The sequence below is a fragment of the Debaryomyces hansenii genome, assembly GCF_000006445.2.
Source record: "Debaryomyces hansenii CBS767 chromosome E complete sequence".
NCBI classification, from domain to species: Eukaryota; Fungi; Ascomycota; class Pichiomycetes; order Serinales; family Debaryomycetaceae; genus Debaryomyces; species Debaryomyces hansenii.
The window spans coordinates 291,650-307,950 of NC_006047.2; the positions used below are offsets into that span (position 1 = coordinate 291,650).

Here is a 16,301-nt window from a genome sequence, read left to right on the forward strand (position 1 = left end):
ATAAATATAAATATAGATAGATGTATAACTATATATAAGGAATAAATGTCAGGAATGTTGATCAAGCGGTAATTTCACCCTTAACAACAACAGAACCTGGTTTCAATTCTCTACCGGAAACATGTAAAGTACCGTTTTGGGTAATGTTAACAATAACTTCTAACTTAGAGTTTGGCTTTAAATCCTTTAAGGATAATTCAGCTAATAAATCACCACATTCATAGACAGCTTCTCTTCTAACTTCTGGTTCGTCATCAGAGTAATCATCATCAGATTCATCGTTTTGTTCAGGTTCAATGACAGTTTCTTTGATAGTCTTCTTACCTTCGTATAAAGCAACGAGAACTGAATCGGATGAACCGTTAGTGACTTCAATAGACTTCTTGATTGGGTACGCAGTTTCAGCAACTAAGATTGGTTGGAAGTTACCTTCGGCATCCTTGATACCAATGGCCTTCGATAAATGTTGAGTGTTGACAACTACTGGTTGTAAGGATTCTTTGATTTCTTCTTCATCAAAAGATTCAATCAATGAAGCTTGTAAAGCAGCACCACGACAGACCAATTCAGATGGGTTGACAGCCTTTGAGTCTAATGATGGAGCAATAACAGTGGTAGATTCTGGGAAGATGAAAGCGATGTTACTAGCTAATTTAGGGGTGTTTGCGGTACCACCGACTAATAAGACTTCATCGATGTCCAAGTTTTCTAAACCGGCCTTAGATACAACTTTTTCAACGAAGCCGGTCATTTCAGAGATGGCTTGTCTAGCAGTTAACTCATATCTTAATCTGTTGATGGTAGTGTGGAAATCTAAACCATCAGCTAATGATTCGATAGAACAGGTAGAGGTTTGAACGTTGGATAAAGTCTTTTTGACGGTGATGGATTCAGAGTTCAACTTAGCTAAGGATCTGGCAGTAGTTCTTGGGTTAGCCTTGTATTTCTTTTCAAACTCTTTAGCAAAGTATTCAGCTAAGACATCGTCCAAGTTGGAACCACCTAAGCCATGTTGATGGGCAGTAGCTAATATAGTTAAGACACCACCTCTAACGGCGATGACAGCAGCATCGGATCTAATACCACCAAAGTCAGCGACAACGTAAATCTTGTCCTTTAACAAATCTTCACCTTCGGATGACAAATGAGCTAACAAAGCAGAGGATGGTTCGTTGATTAATTGTAAGACCTTTAAGCCAGCGTCAGTTGTGATCTTGGCTAATTCATTTCTTTGGTGTTCATTGAAGTCAGTTGGCACAGTAAGAACGACACCTTCGATAGACTTACCAATGTAATCTTCGGCAGCAACCTTCATCTGTTGGAAATGTCTCTTGGTGGCTTCGTTAACACTGACAGTTTCAACTTTTCCATTTTCTCTGGTAATTTCGAAACCAATCTTATTATCTGATGTCTTGATGGCTGGGGCACCAATATCTGTGACGGACACATCAACTTCATCTAAGCTCTTACCAATGAAATCTCTGAAGTTAACAATCGTGTTCTTAGGGTTTCTAACTAATTGCGCCTGAGCCTGGGCTCCGTGATATTCGTCAGATCCAACGTATGAAAGAACGGAAGGAATCGAACGATCACCATCTGGGTTTGCGATAACATCGACTTTTCCGTCTTGGGTTGCAACTGCAATAGAAGAAGACGTGTTACCGAAGGTAATACCAATTACGGCGGACATTATATATTCAAATATTAATCAATTTGTAGACTTAAAAAGAATTTTATATTCTGCTTGTCTTTGCAAGCTATTAACTACGTGAAAAAATTTTGATGAGGTGCTATTATTCGGCTTATATAATCACACCATATAGCTACAAGATATCCCATTTTTATGGTCCCTGTAGTCCATGATAATAGAATAGTCAGGTAGTTATTGAGGCAAGAATTATACTACAATCTTACATGATTAACCAAAAAAAACATGCAAACTTGTATTCGATGTTTACTGGCATTGAATGAAAGTGTTCTCCCATCTTGATGATGTTGAGAATTAAAAAAAAGGTCGTACCCGGATTCGAACCGGGGTTGTCCGGATCAAAACCGAAAGTGATAACCACTACACTATACAACCGAATAGTTGATATATTAGAGAACACAAGTAAACATGTGTACTAGGAATATAACGTTTCATATTCCTGGAGTCTCGAGAGAGAGAGAGAACTATGGTAATTAAGAATTAATTATAACTATCCAGGTGTATTTAAGAGAGCATATAATAGAAGATGAAGGTTCTATAAGCTCAATAGGACATATACATATCAAAGATTATTCAGAGTAATTAAGTTCCAGGTATCTGCGATTCCTATAGATACCATATAAGCAAGCCCAAGTAATATAGAATAATAAAGAATAAACTAAAAAGATCAAATATAAAGAAGAAAGGAAATCAGGGAATTAGGAATGAATATAGACTAATTAAGTTTAGTTTGAAGTCAATAGCAGACTAAAGTTAGTAAAGTAAACCCTTATTAAATATATAATATTAGTCTAAATATTACCTAATTTAGATCCAATTCCCAGCAATATTGAGTATATTGTAATATATGTGGTTTAGTACTTGGAAAGAAAGTCTTTAATGCTACGAGCTGTTATAATTTCATCGTCAGGCGTAGAACTTCCGGATCAATTTTTTTTGACGTTTAACGTAGTGCGACCGCGACTGGAGAACTCTTTCGTTCGGGTTTATCTAATCACTAATTTACACAATTAGACCTATTAGGTATCTAGATAAAAGGTAGCGTACAATGTCGAGAATAAGCCGGAGGAAAAATATCAGGTTCTTGATTTGGTCACTTGTGTTGCTATCGTTGCTTGCATTTATCGTGACATCGTATGATGTGTATGATGGGGTTATTAAATTTTCCAACGAGCCACTAAAGGAGACTCAGCAGTTAGGCAACAGAAAAAAGAGGCCAAGTGGTAAAGAAGAGAAAGCCAATGAAGAAGCCAATGAAGAGGATAACGATAAACAACAGGCCGCAAAAAATAATCAAAAGAATAGCGGAAAGAAGGGGAGTGAAAGTAAGAACGATGGTGGAGACAACGGGAAACAGACAGCACAGAAAGGAAAAGCTAATGATAAAGATAATGCCAAAAAGAAGCCTCAGAAGTCTCAGAATGCTGCCAAACCCGAAACCCCAAAGAAGCCTCAGAAACCAGGAAAAACAAAAGAGGAAGAACAAGTTGATAAGGCAGGGAAAGCAGAAAAACCCACAGGTAAGAATACTGAGAATCAGAAGGCACTGGGCTCTGATGACGAAGCCAAAAAGCCCGAAGCAAAGCCACTGAAATATAAGACTACTCCAAAGCCTAAATTACCTCCGAAACCTAAAGAAAAAGAAGAGGAATCAGCACAAGATCAAAAAGGATCTAAGTTGAAATCTAGCCCTAAAGATGCGGTTAATGATTATGTCAATGAAAAATATGGAGACCATTCAAATGATCCTAAAAATCCTAACATGTTCCTTGGGGATACATATAAGGGACCCAGCGATGATGGAAGTATCTATGACGAAAATGAAGATGAGAATGATAATGACGACGTAGATAACGATGCTCCTCATATTCATGAGTCTGAACAGGAAGGGACCTTGGGCTCTGGGCCGGTACCTAACTCAGCACTTAAGCCAGTGACAATAAAAGAGAAGCAATTTGCTGAGGTACCAGAAAAATTTGATGAAATTCAGCCTTTAAATTTCAGAGTATATTCCCACAATGTTAAAAATGGTGGTCACGATATCTTGGTCTCAGGGGAGAGAACTTGGGCAGAAAGAGTGAACAACATAGCTACTTCGATAGCTTTTAATGCACGCCATGATACAATTGTAGCATTACAAGAAGTTTACAAATTTCAGTTAGACAATATTTTGAGTGAATTAAATAGATATTCACCGCCCAACAAACCCGAATGGGCTGCGTATGGTGCGGGTAGGATCGATGGTAGAAATATTGGGGAATTTGTGCCTATTCTCTACAAAACTTCCGAATGGGAATTAGTTTTCAGTGATACTATGTGGTTGAACGATAAAGACCCAAGAGTATCGTTGGAAGGCTGGGATGCAAAGTACTTAAGGATTTGTTCATATGTTACCTTAAAACATAAACGGACAGAGAACTACTTTAATGTATTCAATACCCACTTTGACCATGTTGGTGAGCTTTCTAGAATTGGTTCTGCCAGCATGATTGTTCAAAAGATGAATGAGATTAATAAATGGCCGTCCATATTCTGTGGTGATTTAAATGCAGAACCAAAAGAAAGAACATACCAATTAATCACAGAGGACTACAAGGACGTCTCTAAATTAACTACTGCTTTCAATAGATATGGTCATACTAAGTCCAGTGTAACTGGGTTTGAAGGTGAAGTTTTACTTCAAGGTGGTCAGAATATTGATTATATCTTTGCACCTGGCTATACTACTAAGGTTAGTCAGGAGGATGATTGTGATAAACAGTCTACGCCGGAAGATTCGCCAGATGCCAATCTATCATTAAAGTTGCAAGCATTTGCAATGTTACATTCCAAATTCAATGGTGCTTATATGAGTGACCATAGACCGCTAGTTGCAGATTTCACTTTAGAAAACAAGTGTAAATGATACTACGCGGTTATTTTTTACATTCCTTATTCATAATTATATATTGTGTCATTAATTATATAGCGTTTAATTCCTATGGTACATACAATTGTATTATTATTAATTATGTATAAATTTTCCCGAAACGATATTATGATATTTTTTATCGTCATAAAATATACTATCGTCTCGATATATTGCGCAATATTATATTCATGATAAGGAAACATGTTCAAGCACTTTCGTAATGTGATTAGTCTCGTTTTGCTCATTATCTTCAAACTTAGAAATGCTATTACTATGGTCTGTAATTTTCGTGCTGAAGTTTGTATCCTCAGACTTTTTGTCTTTTTTCTTGCTCCGTCTCTTGCCCTTTTTGTTTGGATAATTAATTATCCCAACATTAGCCTCCACTGATAGTTGATGTTTCTGCATTGTAGCCAAATATCTCCTCCATTTGACAAATCTGCTAAGAATTGTTTTCTCCAATCGATAAGGACTCAATCTGAATGACTCTATAGAAATTACATTGTCATTCTTATTGAAAATAAGTTGGTGATGACGAAGAGCCAAACCTCGTGGCATTTTCACGGCTTTAGATATAAACTGTGCAATAAACCAAAACCATTTATCCAAAAATGCACGATTTAGAAGTGGATTATTTGAAGTTTCCAACAACTCTGATACGTTAAGCTTTTCTACATATTTGAGGTTGAAGTTGTCATCTCTATATCCAACCACCAAATCATTAGTACCGGCTAAATAGCACTGGAGAATTGCCTTTATAAGATTATTGCGACTACCTATTTTACGAGACTTCATTTCAATATTATTCTCAAGAATTTTGTATTTGAATTCAATCTTGTCGTAGAGTGCCGCCAATTCTTCCAGTCTTCGTTTAATGGAATCAATTTCGCATGATACTAGAACAGATAGTCCCGTCTCCGGGAATGTATGGTTTATCATTGAATTATATTTTATTGCATTATTGACTGCAGGTATGAATTCAAAAGGTTTAGAGTTATGAATTTCATTTTCGGCACAAGTCATAACTTCTTCAAAATTATAACCGGTCATACTACTAGCATCTGCTCTTCTTTGAGGCCTCTGTTCTGCTTCCATAAATACCTGCCCATTAAATGCTACAATGTTTTGAATTATAGCACTTTTCTGGAACGGAAGATGCAATAAGTCTAACAACGTATGCCTCGACGTTACAATATTCTCATCTAATTTCTTATTTTCATTTCTTTCAAACTCTTCCATTGCAACATATTTGGTTCCTCGTATATTATCAAGTGTCAGTGAAGTTCGACTAAGGACTCTGAATTTCCTGTAACCACTACTCAAATCGACATTTATCTTGGCGTTTATTCTAGGACTTTCCAAACTATCTGCCATGAAAAGACCCGAGCTTACATCAAAATATCTGGCTTCTGATCTATCTAGGGCGATTTGCAATTCTTTATTTCTGCAGTAGCATAGTTTCTCATAACAAGGTTCCTTGGTGACATTTGATTCCTCTAACAAGCCAATAAATTCAGGACTTTTAACATAATCCATTGGTATTTGACCTAGTTTAATACACAGCTGTAGGAAGTCATCTATCAGGGTATACATATCTCTTATCAATTCTTATAGAGTTTATAGTTCGAGACAATTGTGATCATTATTTTAGATAAAAGTGATTGTTTAGTAAATTCAAGTAAGCCAACTTTGCAGTTCAGGTGCCAACTATGTTATTTATATACAAAACTAGAACCTATAATATGGATACCAATGCTATTTTCGATAAGAACTTCATTATAAAGTGAACCAATTTTAAATCATACTAATCGCGCATCTAATATCGAAATAAACATAACAAAAGGGAACTATCTCTTTTTAATCATTAGAATAATATAGCACAGATATGGAGAATCCACACGAACAGGTCCAGAACGCGTTGTTGTCACGTATTATCAGCAATATGGTGAGTATAATTATCAGCAATAAACTATCAATGAAGCCGTATACTGACTGTTTTATAGGAAAACTTGAATGAGTCGATTGTCACAATGAATAAATCATTACAAGACATAAATAGAGGGAATATGGACACAGAGATGGTAGCACAGATGTGGGAAAACTATTCCAAGAACTCTGAATTCAATTTAGAAGCCACGGGACAGAAAAAGGACCCTATATGAAACACAGGATATTCTAGTGTTTCCACCCCAAATAATGTACTATAGCTACGGCATAGATGGCCCTCGAAACAGCAACTACTGCCACGTTTTTACTACAACTAGTTCTCAATATAAAGAAATTAAATTATTTATGTAATGTACATATAGTAGATAAATGTATTTTCATGGCATATGGAAGAACAAACATAACGCCGTACCCAAAGACTCTCCATCATTCACACCAGTCCTCCAGGTCATATTTCTTTCTCTAGTCGTCGTTTTTCACCCCTCTCACCGTTCTGTGAATCTTTTTTCACTTCATCTTCAATGCATCGTCAATATGCTCCGTTAAATAAGCACAGAAACAACACACTACAACGAATTAATACCACACACCTCAACCTATCTATTGGGTTGGTAATAAACCAAATCTCTTCTTCAAGGTAACTCTTTGTCTGGAATATTTGTCATCTGGTGAAAATCTGGCTGGATGAGCAGACTTGGTAATTTCACCATCTGAAGTGGTTTTGTTTAAAGTGTAGACTCTCTTGCCGTCTGGCCCTAATGTGTACATTAAATGCATGGTGCTGTTATTTTTTTAATACGTATTATTCAAGAAACTTCAACTAGTAGATTTTTCAAGATGAGTTCCATATAATATAGAAAAAAAAATTTAAATCCATGGCTGGGTGAGCACACGACAAAATTTGGAACTGCGACTAGGTGTACAATAATCGGTGGAGATAAACACAAGTACATCACTGGCAGCATAGATATAACGGAATTAGACAATTAAGGTGCCTTAGATAATAGATAAAGAGTCATGGCACCCCCACCTAAAAAAGATGCATTTGCCGATTTATTTCAATCGGCGAATTCGGGATCAAACGGTTCACTTAACGATAAGAATCTCAGTCTCTTAGAAAGACAAAGAAAACAACAGAGTCCGGCTGTAAACAAGTCAAATTATTCGCAAAATAGCTTTTCGAATTTGGATATATTTGGTGGGAGTCCAGCGAGCAATTCGAGTGTAGGATCGGTCAATCAATCGAGATCATCGACACCAAATCAGTCGAATGACCCGTTTTCGATCTTTGAGAAACCCCAGGCCACGGAGCCAATTAGGGCCGGCAGACCATCGGCGCCAGTGCCAGAGACGACGAATAGTATATCCAATACGGTAATAGGTGGAAAAAACAAGCATGAGGTGTCATTGTTGGACGATGAGTTTACTGATGCATTCACGCCGGAGCCAGAGACTGCAGAGCAACTCACCGACACCAAAAGAGGTTCGAAATCAGAAACTGGGACTAGACCTAGTGTAAACAACGGAGCCAAGCTGACAGAACAGGTGTCTGGCTCGAGGATGCAAGATAGACCTAGTTCCAGGACAAGTTCTAGGACACTGGCTAGATCGACCGAATCCGAATACAGACAGTCCAAACCCAAATCTTCTACTGATGCCAGAGATACAACGCTAGCGGAGCTTGTGGACATTGGATTCTCGATTGAACAATCGAACGAAGCTATTGATGAGGTAGGCCTCGATCTTCAAACCTGTGTCAATTTTATAATGGGTGGAGGAAAAAAGAAGACGAAGAAGAAGGAAGCAACTAATAGACCAATCCACGATGATAGAGACTTGAGTAACGATCTTGGCGCTAAAATAAACGACTTTTCATCAGATTTCTTTAATAAGGCATCTTTATTTATAAATAATTCAAGAAACACAGTGATGAAGAACATCGAACAGTTTCAACACCATTCAAAATCGGACCAGAATGACGGAGAAAGCTCATTACCGGCATGGATGAAATCTCAGCATATGTATAAAGAGGATGCGGCGGAAAGAAAGGCAAATGGAGGTGTATCGGAAAACTATGGGTCGGATGAAGAGAATATCGACCACGAGGCTATTAATGAATTCATTACGTCGCAAAAACTAAAGGATAAGGAAAAACAAAGGGCTCGCTACGAGCATCTCAAGGGGCTTGCAAAGAATCAGATAAGTGGATCCTCTAATACTTCGAATTCACAACTGGGTAGATCATCGCCAATAAAACATCCTGACTTACCACAGAGGCCATCACTGCAACCTCAAAGTGGTCCACCTCGTAATGAACAAAAGCGTCAAACTACCAGTATTCAACCAAAAGCCAAGCAACCAAGCCAACCAGTTGTGAATGAAGTTGATTTACTAGGTATGAACCATAAATCAAGCCACATTAAGAGTCAAGGCAAATCGTCTGGTGGGAGAATTGAGCATACATTTGTCCTGACTCCATTGAACCAGTTCCACGCTTCAGATTACGAGACCTCCAAGGATAAGGCTACCGAGCTGTTCAGGGTAGGTGATTATGATACGGCGCACGTAGCTTATACAAAATGTTTAGAGTCGTTGCCAGAAAAGCATGAGTTGAGACTAGTTATCAATTCAAATTTGGCTTTGACGTTGATTAAGACTGGAAACTATAAGCAAGCCAAAACGTGTTGCGATGAAGCGCTTCAATTGGTAACGGAAGACGATTTACAAGACTATGCATATTTGATCAATGAAAAGACGATCAAGTCTTGGTACATTAAATTACTTTCAAGGAAGGCTGAGAGTTTAGAAATGTTAGAATCATTCCCGGAAGCATTAGAAAGCTATATGGAATTAATCTCCAAATATGGAGTGACAGACAAAAAAATTATGGACGGTAGAAGACGGGTCAATCATATTGTGAACCCACCAAAACCTAAGCCAAGAACGGCCAGTCCAGAAAAGGCTCCATCTAAAGCAAAGACAACCACACAAACGGAAAGCACTGACAACTTGCGTCGTATACAAAAACAACACGAAGATACTAAGAAGCAAGAGGAAATGAAGTTCAATCTTCACGACGATATCCAAGCACGTATTTTCTCATGGAGTAATGGTAAAGAGGATAATATCCGGACCTTGCTTATGTCGTTGGACGATATCATTCCTTCAAAATTAGGACTTCCTTTTGCCACGACTAAAAAGTTGACCATTAACGATTTAATGTTACCCAAAAAGGTTAAGATAAACTACATGAAGGTTATTAGTTCGATCCATCCCGACAAGTTAATTAACTTAGAGTTGGAAGATAAAATGGTCTGCGAGGCCGTCTTCATCACCTTGAACAAGGCATGGGATATCTTTAAGGAACAGAACGGGATGAACTAAGTACATATTGAACATTTTCCGTCAATGCACCCTACGTAGATCCTACGACCTTTAATACCAATAAACTTATCATTGGCACAAATCCAACCTCCTGTAGTGCATCTGTAGCATATTTGTCCCAACTAATCAATCGCACATTGAATCTATCAAACATACATAGTCCCTCCATACACCATTATTATATACAGCGATCTTATGCAGGATGGTGTATGGATGTACGCCGTCCCCTTGTACTTCCCCGTATCCCTGGCCTTTATACGAACCTCATCTTTTCGTAGTGCATTTACGTGGCGCATGCTAATGGCCATATTTGAAGAAATAATCTCGCCGGGTTGGTTGAACACCAGGGCTAACTCCTTCCTATTAGAGGAGTCACGTACCTAAAAATCCCATGTTTCTTGCATTACTTTACATTTATATATCTATATATAGAGTTTGAATGAGACATGGTTATAAGTAGCTATAATAAAGGTCGTCGTCCTAAATAAAACCTTAACGCCAGATGCGCGGTTACAGCCAATGTGTTTTTAATACGCGCTGTAGTGTCACCAACAGGGCCACGCTAACAATACTGGTATACAATGCTATACCCCTTCCAATCTACAACAGATGCCTATACAAGGTAAAAACTAATTATTTCTTACAGCACAGCCCGAATCGACCGCATTAAGCATATTCACTGCATGTGCGCACGTACCGCAGTTTCACAACCAGGAGTACAAACAATTCATTACTACTGTCCTCTGTGACTGGCCCACCAATGCCGGCGGCACAGGCTGTAGCGAAGCCTTCTTATGGTTAGCACGCTGAGGTAGTACCTGAGGTATTTTAGGTTTGAGGGTAGGGTATATAATATTATCTAATTTCTTATTATTTAATTTCTTGTATGCCCAAAACTTAATTTCTTATTCTGGTTTTATTTCATCTGCTAAAGACGAGGTGATTTTATCTCCATAAATTATTTACTTATTTGTTTAATTATATTAACTAGTTCAATCTATTAGAAATATTTATTATATTTCTGTTGTATTATACGACTACCATTACACAGAGGGATTAAACGATCCACTTTCGCTTAGATCATAGATTACATAATTGGGACACAATTCCTAGCACCCCCTTCCCGAGAAAACAACAAGTGAAATGGCTATTTTCAGATCCAAATCCTCCAAGAAGGACGATTCTCACGAAGGAGAAGTTAGATTTTCAAAACAAGACTTTGATTCATACAAAATGACCACGAACAACATGCACGATCCGATTTTATCGGCCGTGAACGAAGCACAACCATTCGAACAAGCAGCACAACATGATGCCCAAAGAAGACCATCGTACTTATCACAAGAATCAGCCGAATTAAAGGACATCTTTGGAAACAACATCAGACAAGCTGATATTTCGAATCCAACCAGATCAAGAAACGAAAGACCTTTGGACACGATCCGGACGTTTGAATACGCCATCACAGGGGACCCTACTTACAAAGACCAAATGGAAACACAAAGATTAGGATGGGGATTCCATGAAGACTTTTCATACCACAATATGGGCGCCAGAGACGCGAATGCTACTGGTACAGGAGAATTTGAGAGACCTGTCATCAACTTTGGTGCCAGTGATGACCAAGGAGTGTACCAGGCCCCTAACTACAGTGCAACATCGTTGCAACCGGAAGCTAAGAAGAAGAAGAAGGGGTTATTTGGTCGTAAGAAGAAATAGGTGTAATAGGGGTATAGACAGCAGAACTGCTTATCCGGGCTCCATAAAGCGATTGGCGATGTGGAATCCCGCAGATTTGTACGGAATATATATGATTTATTTACGTTGTACTTTGATTTGTCGTATTTCGATTGTAGATGTAAATGAGTTAAGACGGAGGTGGGTGGATATGTAAATGAAAGTGTATATAGATGTATAAATGAATGTTCCAGAAGAATGTGTAACTTGAAGTATGCAAGACAGAGATGCAAGAAGAGATGTATGGTGACAAATATGATCTAGAAACGAATATTCATAACACCATACAGAGATCTGCGATTTGGCGACCTATCATCGATCTGATCACCTAATCGTGTCCTCCAATCATTTGCTTGCACTTTATTAGCAATTAGCTGGTCTACTGGTGGTAGGAACAATTTGCTCGACATTTGCACCTTATAATACTACTTTTCACTCCTAGTCAAAGCAGATCCGAGTCAAATTAGCCTACAAGATCAAATTCTGGTTCCCGATTATCGCCTACATGACAGCTGCATATATCTCTTTGATTTGTATTCGTAGTGCCTTCTAGACATAAGCTCGTATTAGAATCCCAATAAAATTGGTGTTTCGCGCAACGGTGATCATTTTCAGTTGAAACTTAAACCCCAAGATTCATCTTTATACTTAAAAGTACTCTTTTTCTCATATTACTAATAACTCAAGATCACATAGAACGCTTGTGTTAACAATGAACAATGAACAACCACCACCACAACAGGCTCACACGAGACAAATTTCGTTCAACGTGTCAGACCACTATCAGATTCTCGAAGTGGTAGGTGAAGGGGCATATGGGATCGTTTGCTCAGCTATCCACAAGCCTACAAACCAGAAGGTTGCTATAAAGAAAATCGAGCCATTTGAAAGGTCGATGCTATGCCTTCGGACCCTTCGAGAGTTGAAGTTGCTTAAACATTTCAATCATGAAAACATTATTTCTATCCTTGCCATACAGCGACCTATCAACTTCAACTTATTTAACGAAATCTACTTGATTCAGGAGCTTATGGAGACTGATTTACACAGGGTTATCAAGACGCAGAAGCTAAGTGACGATCACATCCAGTACTTTATTTATCAGACATTGCGGGCATTGAAGACCATGCACCTGGCAAATGTATTGCATCGAGACTTGAAGCCTTCGAACTTGTTGTTGAACTCCAACTGTGATTTGAAGATCTGTGACTTTGGATTGGCTCGATCCATTGCGTCCAGCGAGGATAACTTTGGATTTATGACTGAGTATGTGGCCACAAGGTGGTATAGGGCCCCAGAAATCATGTTAACGTTCCAGGAATATACTACTGCCATTGACGTGTGGTCTGTGGGATGTATTTTGGCTGAAATGTTGGTGGGAAGACCGTTGTTTCCGGGGAGAGACTACCATAACCAACTTTGGCTTATCATAGAGGTATTGGGAACACCTAACATGGAAGACTACTATAATATTAAGCTGAAACGTGCTCGAGAATATATTCGTTCGTTACCCTTCGTGAAGAAGGTTCCATTTGCAAACTTGTTCAACAGTGAGGCCATTAACCCATTAGCTATCGACTTATTGGAAAACTTGTTGGTATTTAATCCGGCGAAGAGAATAACAGTGGACAATGCATTGAACCACCCATACCTTAATATATACCACGACCCGAACGACGAGCCGATCTCTGAAAAGATCCCCGAAGATTTCTTTGATTTCGATAAACGTAAAGATGAGTTATCAATTGAAGACTTGAAGAAACTTCTCTATGATGAAATTATGAAACCGTTATAATTGATTATTATTTATATCTGCAGTCAGCCATGTGCTCATTATTTGTCATATATTGCATTTTCTACCTACATAGGCTTGTTTATAGAGCATTAACATAACCTTTGTCTTTGCACCCACGAAACTGTAGATCATCGTTCCACCACTTCCATTAGAGTATGAAACTTCCTAAACCACACCATCTACGTCTCTTACCCTCTCCCACACCCATGACTACATCAATACCGGTATTCATTCCCACCATGGGCCTCTAAGGCCCAATATTCATCAAAAAGTCGTATTGAAAAGAGTTGGTCGTGCACAGCTACCGTGGTTTTTGAACGCGTGTTAAAATACCACCACTGAAAATCAACCATAAATACTACTCTTTGCCAAACTTTCAGCAAGACTTCATCAATTTCCACCCACAATGAAGTTGTCTGTTGTAGCATTGACTTTAATGTCATTGTTCCTTACAATGATCGAAGCTCACAATGTGTTATTGCCCCCATACGGAAAGCACTGCTTCTTCGAAAACTTGAAGAAGAACGACGAGTTGGCAGTGAGTTTCCAAGTTGGATCCAGAGACCCTCACAACTCCGAACAATATGTCGTTGACTTCCACGTATGTAACATCCATTATACCTATCTACAATTGTCATAATACTAACGAATCCTAGATCACGACGCCTAACGGCCAAGTGGTGTTGAAGAGAACAGATTTGGATCACGGGGACGAGCAAGTAAAGGCCCAGACATCCGGAAAGTACCAGTACTGTTTCTCCAACGAAAAGACAAGTCGTGTCGACTTGGATGTTTCCTTCAATATCCATGGGGTTGTCTATGTCGACGTCAATGACCCTAAGGCCGACTCGTTGGACTACGCAATCCAAAGAATGAGCCAATTGACTAACGACGTTAAGGCCGAACAAACTTATCTTGTCATCAGAGAAAGAACTCACAGAAATACTGCAGAATCTACCAACTCGAGGGTTAAATGGTGGTCGGTATTCCAGGTCTTAGTGGTTGCGGCCAATTCGGTCTTCCAAATCTACTACTTGAAGCGTTTCTTCGAGGTCAAATCGGTAGTTTAGCCTATTTTGTTCCCATTTTACCCCCTCACTTGGTATCTGACACCCTTTCTACACCCCGTCTGTTTATATATGCCTTTATATACGCCGTTGTTTGCCTATTAATGTATATCATAGCGAAAATTGTGTACGGTGTTTAACCATTTTCTCACATGATTGTAATCCCCACCCATAAATTGCCTCGCGTGAAAGGAGAAAAATCCGGCTTAACTAAAAGAATATAAAAGGACTTAGTTCTTCTATTAACAACAGTAGTATTCGGACATTAGAAGCTATACACTAGAGTCTAACAATTATAGATATACAAGATGTCAAAATATTTTTCAAGTATTAAAGAATTACCTCCAGATCCATTATTTGGGTTGAAAGCTAGATACACGGCCGATGACCGTTCAGATAAAGTAGATTTGGGAATCGGTGCTTATAGAGATAATAACGGGAAGCCATGGATATTACCAGCGGTTAGAAAGGCAGAAGTGAAGTTGGTTAACTCGGAAGAATACAACCACGAGTATTTATCGATTTCGGGGTATCAGCCATTTTTGACCGAGAGTGCTAAAGTTATTTTGGGAAACAACTCAGCTGCCATCAAGGAATCAAGAGTGACCAGTCAACAATCGTTGTCTGGTACCGGGGCTTTGCACTTGGCTGGAGCCTTTTTGAAGGAATTTTTCACCACTGAATCGAAGAAAGCTCCAACGGTGTACTTATCGAATCCTACGTGGGCCAACCATAACCAAATTTTCACTAGTTTGGGTTTGCAGGTAGAGAAGTATCCATACTGGGACAATGATACCAAATCATTGAACTTGAAGGGGTTCTTGTCGACTATTCAAGAAGCACCTAAGAACTCGATTTTTGTGTTGCATGCGTGTGCCCATAATCCTACTGGACTCGATGCCACCAAGGAGCAATGGGAGGAAATTCTCGAAGCATTGGCCAAGAATGAACACTTAGCATTATACGACTCTGCCTACCAAGGGTTCGCTAGTGGTAACTTGGATAACGATGGGTTTGCTGTAAGATTGGCTGTCGACTCGAAGAAGTTGAAAACCCCAATTGTTATCTGTCAATCTTTTGCAAAGAATTGTGGTATGTACGGTGAAAGAGTTGGTGCAATTCACGTCATCCCAGCCGAGAATGATAAGTCGTTGAACAACGCTATAAAGTCGCAATTGAACAAGCTCACCAGGTCGGAAATTTCTAATCCCCCAGCGTACGGAGCCAAGGTTGTTGCAACCATTTTGACCGACTCAGAATTGAGACAGCAATGGGAAGACGACTTGGTCACCATGAGTTCGAGAATCAACAAAATGAGAACCAGGTTGAGAGATTTGTTGACAAACCAATACAGCACTCCTGGCAACTGGGATCACATTGTCTCCCAATCAGGTATGTTCTCGTTCACAGGATTGACCCCAGATATGGTGTCCAGATTGGAAAAGAACCACGGAATCTACTTGGTTAGCTCCGGTAGAGCCTCCGTTGCTGGTTTGAATGATGGCAACGTCGAACAGGTCGCTAAGGCTATCGACGAAGTTGTTCGTTTCTACTCCAAGTCCAAGTTATAATCGTATTTAGTTCCAGTATTATACACACTAATTTTTCCACTATTTTCCTCGCTGATATGCCCAGCTAATCAATGTACAACCACTTATGCCAGCTCGCGTACTACATTATCTCTGACAGATGCATTATATTTGAAATATAAACTTTCGAAGTTCAAGAAACTATTACTTTTTTTAAATATAC

The 16,301-nt window shown here is 38.9% G+C and overlaps 10 protein-coding genes and 1 non-coding gene across 11 annotated transcripts; 7 read left to right on the forward strand and 4 right to left on the reverse strand. All coding sequences in view use genetic code 12, as the record gives it.

The window, feature by feature from the left end:
* Positions 1-61: 61 nt before the first annotated feature.
* Positions 62-1,690, reverse strand: DEHA2E03410g (DEHA2E03410p; the record flags this gene model as incomplete). Its single annotated transcript, XM_002770357.1, has 1 exon — positions 62-1,690. One exon carries the CDS (start codon positions 1,688-1,690, stop codon positions 62-64), a length of 1,629 nt encoding a protein of 542 aa, XP_002770403.1.
* A 321-nt stretch (positions 1,691-2,011) lies between these two features.
* Positions 2,012-2,083, reverse strand: DEHA2E03432r. Its single transcript has one exon. It is a non-coding gene; the product is annotated as a tRNA-Gln (tRNA).
* Positions 2,084-2,756: 673 nt separating this feature from the next.
* Positions 2,757-4,613, forward strand: DEHA2E03454g (DEHA2E03454p; the record flags this gene model as incomplete). The annotated part of the gene is made up of 1 exon (XM_459475.2): positions 2,757-4,613. One exon carries the CDS (start codon positions 2,757-2,759, stop codon positions 4,611-4,613), a length of 1,857 nt encoding a protein of 618 aa, XP_459475.2.
* A 192-nt stretch (positions 4,614-4,805) lies between these two features.
* DEHA2E03476g (DEHA2E03476p) lies at positions 4,806-6,155 on the reverse strand (the record flags this gene model as incomplete). Its single annotated transcript, XM_459476.2, has 1 exon — positions 4,806-6,155. The coding sequence occupies one exon, from the start codon at positions 6,153-6,155 to the stop codon at positions 4,806-4,808; it is 1,350 nt and encodes a 449-aa protein (XP_459476.2).
* Positions 6,156-6,504: 349 nt separating this feature from the next.
* DEHA2E03498g (DEHA2E03498p) lies at positions 6,505-6,781 on the forward strand (the record flags this gene model as incomplete). Its single annotated transcript, XM_002770358.1, has 2 exons — positions 6,505-6,564; positions 6,623-6,781. 2 exons carry the CDS (start codon positions 6,505-6,507, stop codon positions 6,779-6,781), a joined length of 219 nt encoding a protein of 72 aa, XP_002770404.1.
* Positions 6,782-7,166: 385 nt separating this feature from the next.
* On the reverse strand, positions 7,167-7,343 carry DEHA2E03520g (DEHA2E03520p; the record flags this gene model as incomplete). Its single annotated transcript, XM_459477.1, has 1 exon — positions 7,167-7,343. One exon carries the CDS (start codon positions 7,341-7,343, stop codon positions 7,167-7,169), a length of 177 nt encoding a protein of 58 aa, XP_459477.1.
* A 240-nt stretch (positions 7,344-7,583) lies between these two features.
* On the forward strand, positions 7,584-9,950 carry DEHA2E03542g (DEHA2E03542p; the record flags this gene model as incomplete). The annotated part of the gene is made up of 1 exon (XM_002770359.1): positions 7,584-9,950. The coding sequence occupies one exon, from the start codon at positions 7,584-7,586 to the stop codon at positions 9,948-9,950; it is 2,367 nt and encodes a 788-aa protein (XP_002770405.1).
* Positions 9,951-11,093: 1,143 nt separating this feature from the next.
* Positions 11,094-11,669, forward strand: DEHA2E03564g (DEHA2E03564p; the record flags this gene model as incomplete). Its single annotated transcript, XM_459479.1, has 1 exon — positions 11,094-11,669. One exon carries the CDS (start codon positions 11,094-11,096, stop codon positions 11,667-11,669), a length of 576 nt encoding a protein of 191 aa, XP_459479.1.
* A 730-nt stretch (positions 11,670-12,399) lies between these two features.
* Positions 12,400-13,482, forward strand: DEHA2E03586g (DEHA2E03586p; the record flags this gene model as incomplete). The annotated part of the gene is made up of 1 exon (XM_459480.1): positions 12,400-13,482. The coding sequence occupies one exon, from the start codon at positions 12,400-12,402 to the stop codon at positions 13,480-13,482; it is 1,083 nt and encodes a 360-aa protein (XP_459480.2).
* Positions 13,483-13,888: 406 nt separating this feature from the next.
* On the forward strand, positions 13,889-14,552 carry DEHA2E03608g (DEHA2E03608p; the record flags this gene model as incomplete). Its single annotated transcript, XM_459481.1, has 2 exons — positions 13,889-14,020; positions 14,139-14,552. The coding sequence occupies 2 exons, from the start codon at positions 13,889-13,891 to the stop codon at positions 14,550-14,552; spliced, it is 546 nt and encodes a 181-aa protein (XP_459481.1).
* A 305-nt stretch (positions 14,553-14,857) lies between these two features.
* Positions 14,858-16,120, forward strand: DEHA2E03630g (DEHA2E03630p; the record flags this gene model as incomplete). The annotated part of the gene is made up of 1 exon (XM_459482.1): positions 14,858-16,120. The coding sequence occupies one exon, from the start codon at positions 14,858-14,860 to the stop codon at positions 16,118-16,120; it is 1,263 nt and encodes a 420-aa protein (XP_459482.1).
* Between the last annotated feature and the right edge of the window lie 181 nt (positions 16,121-16,301).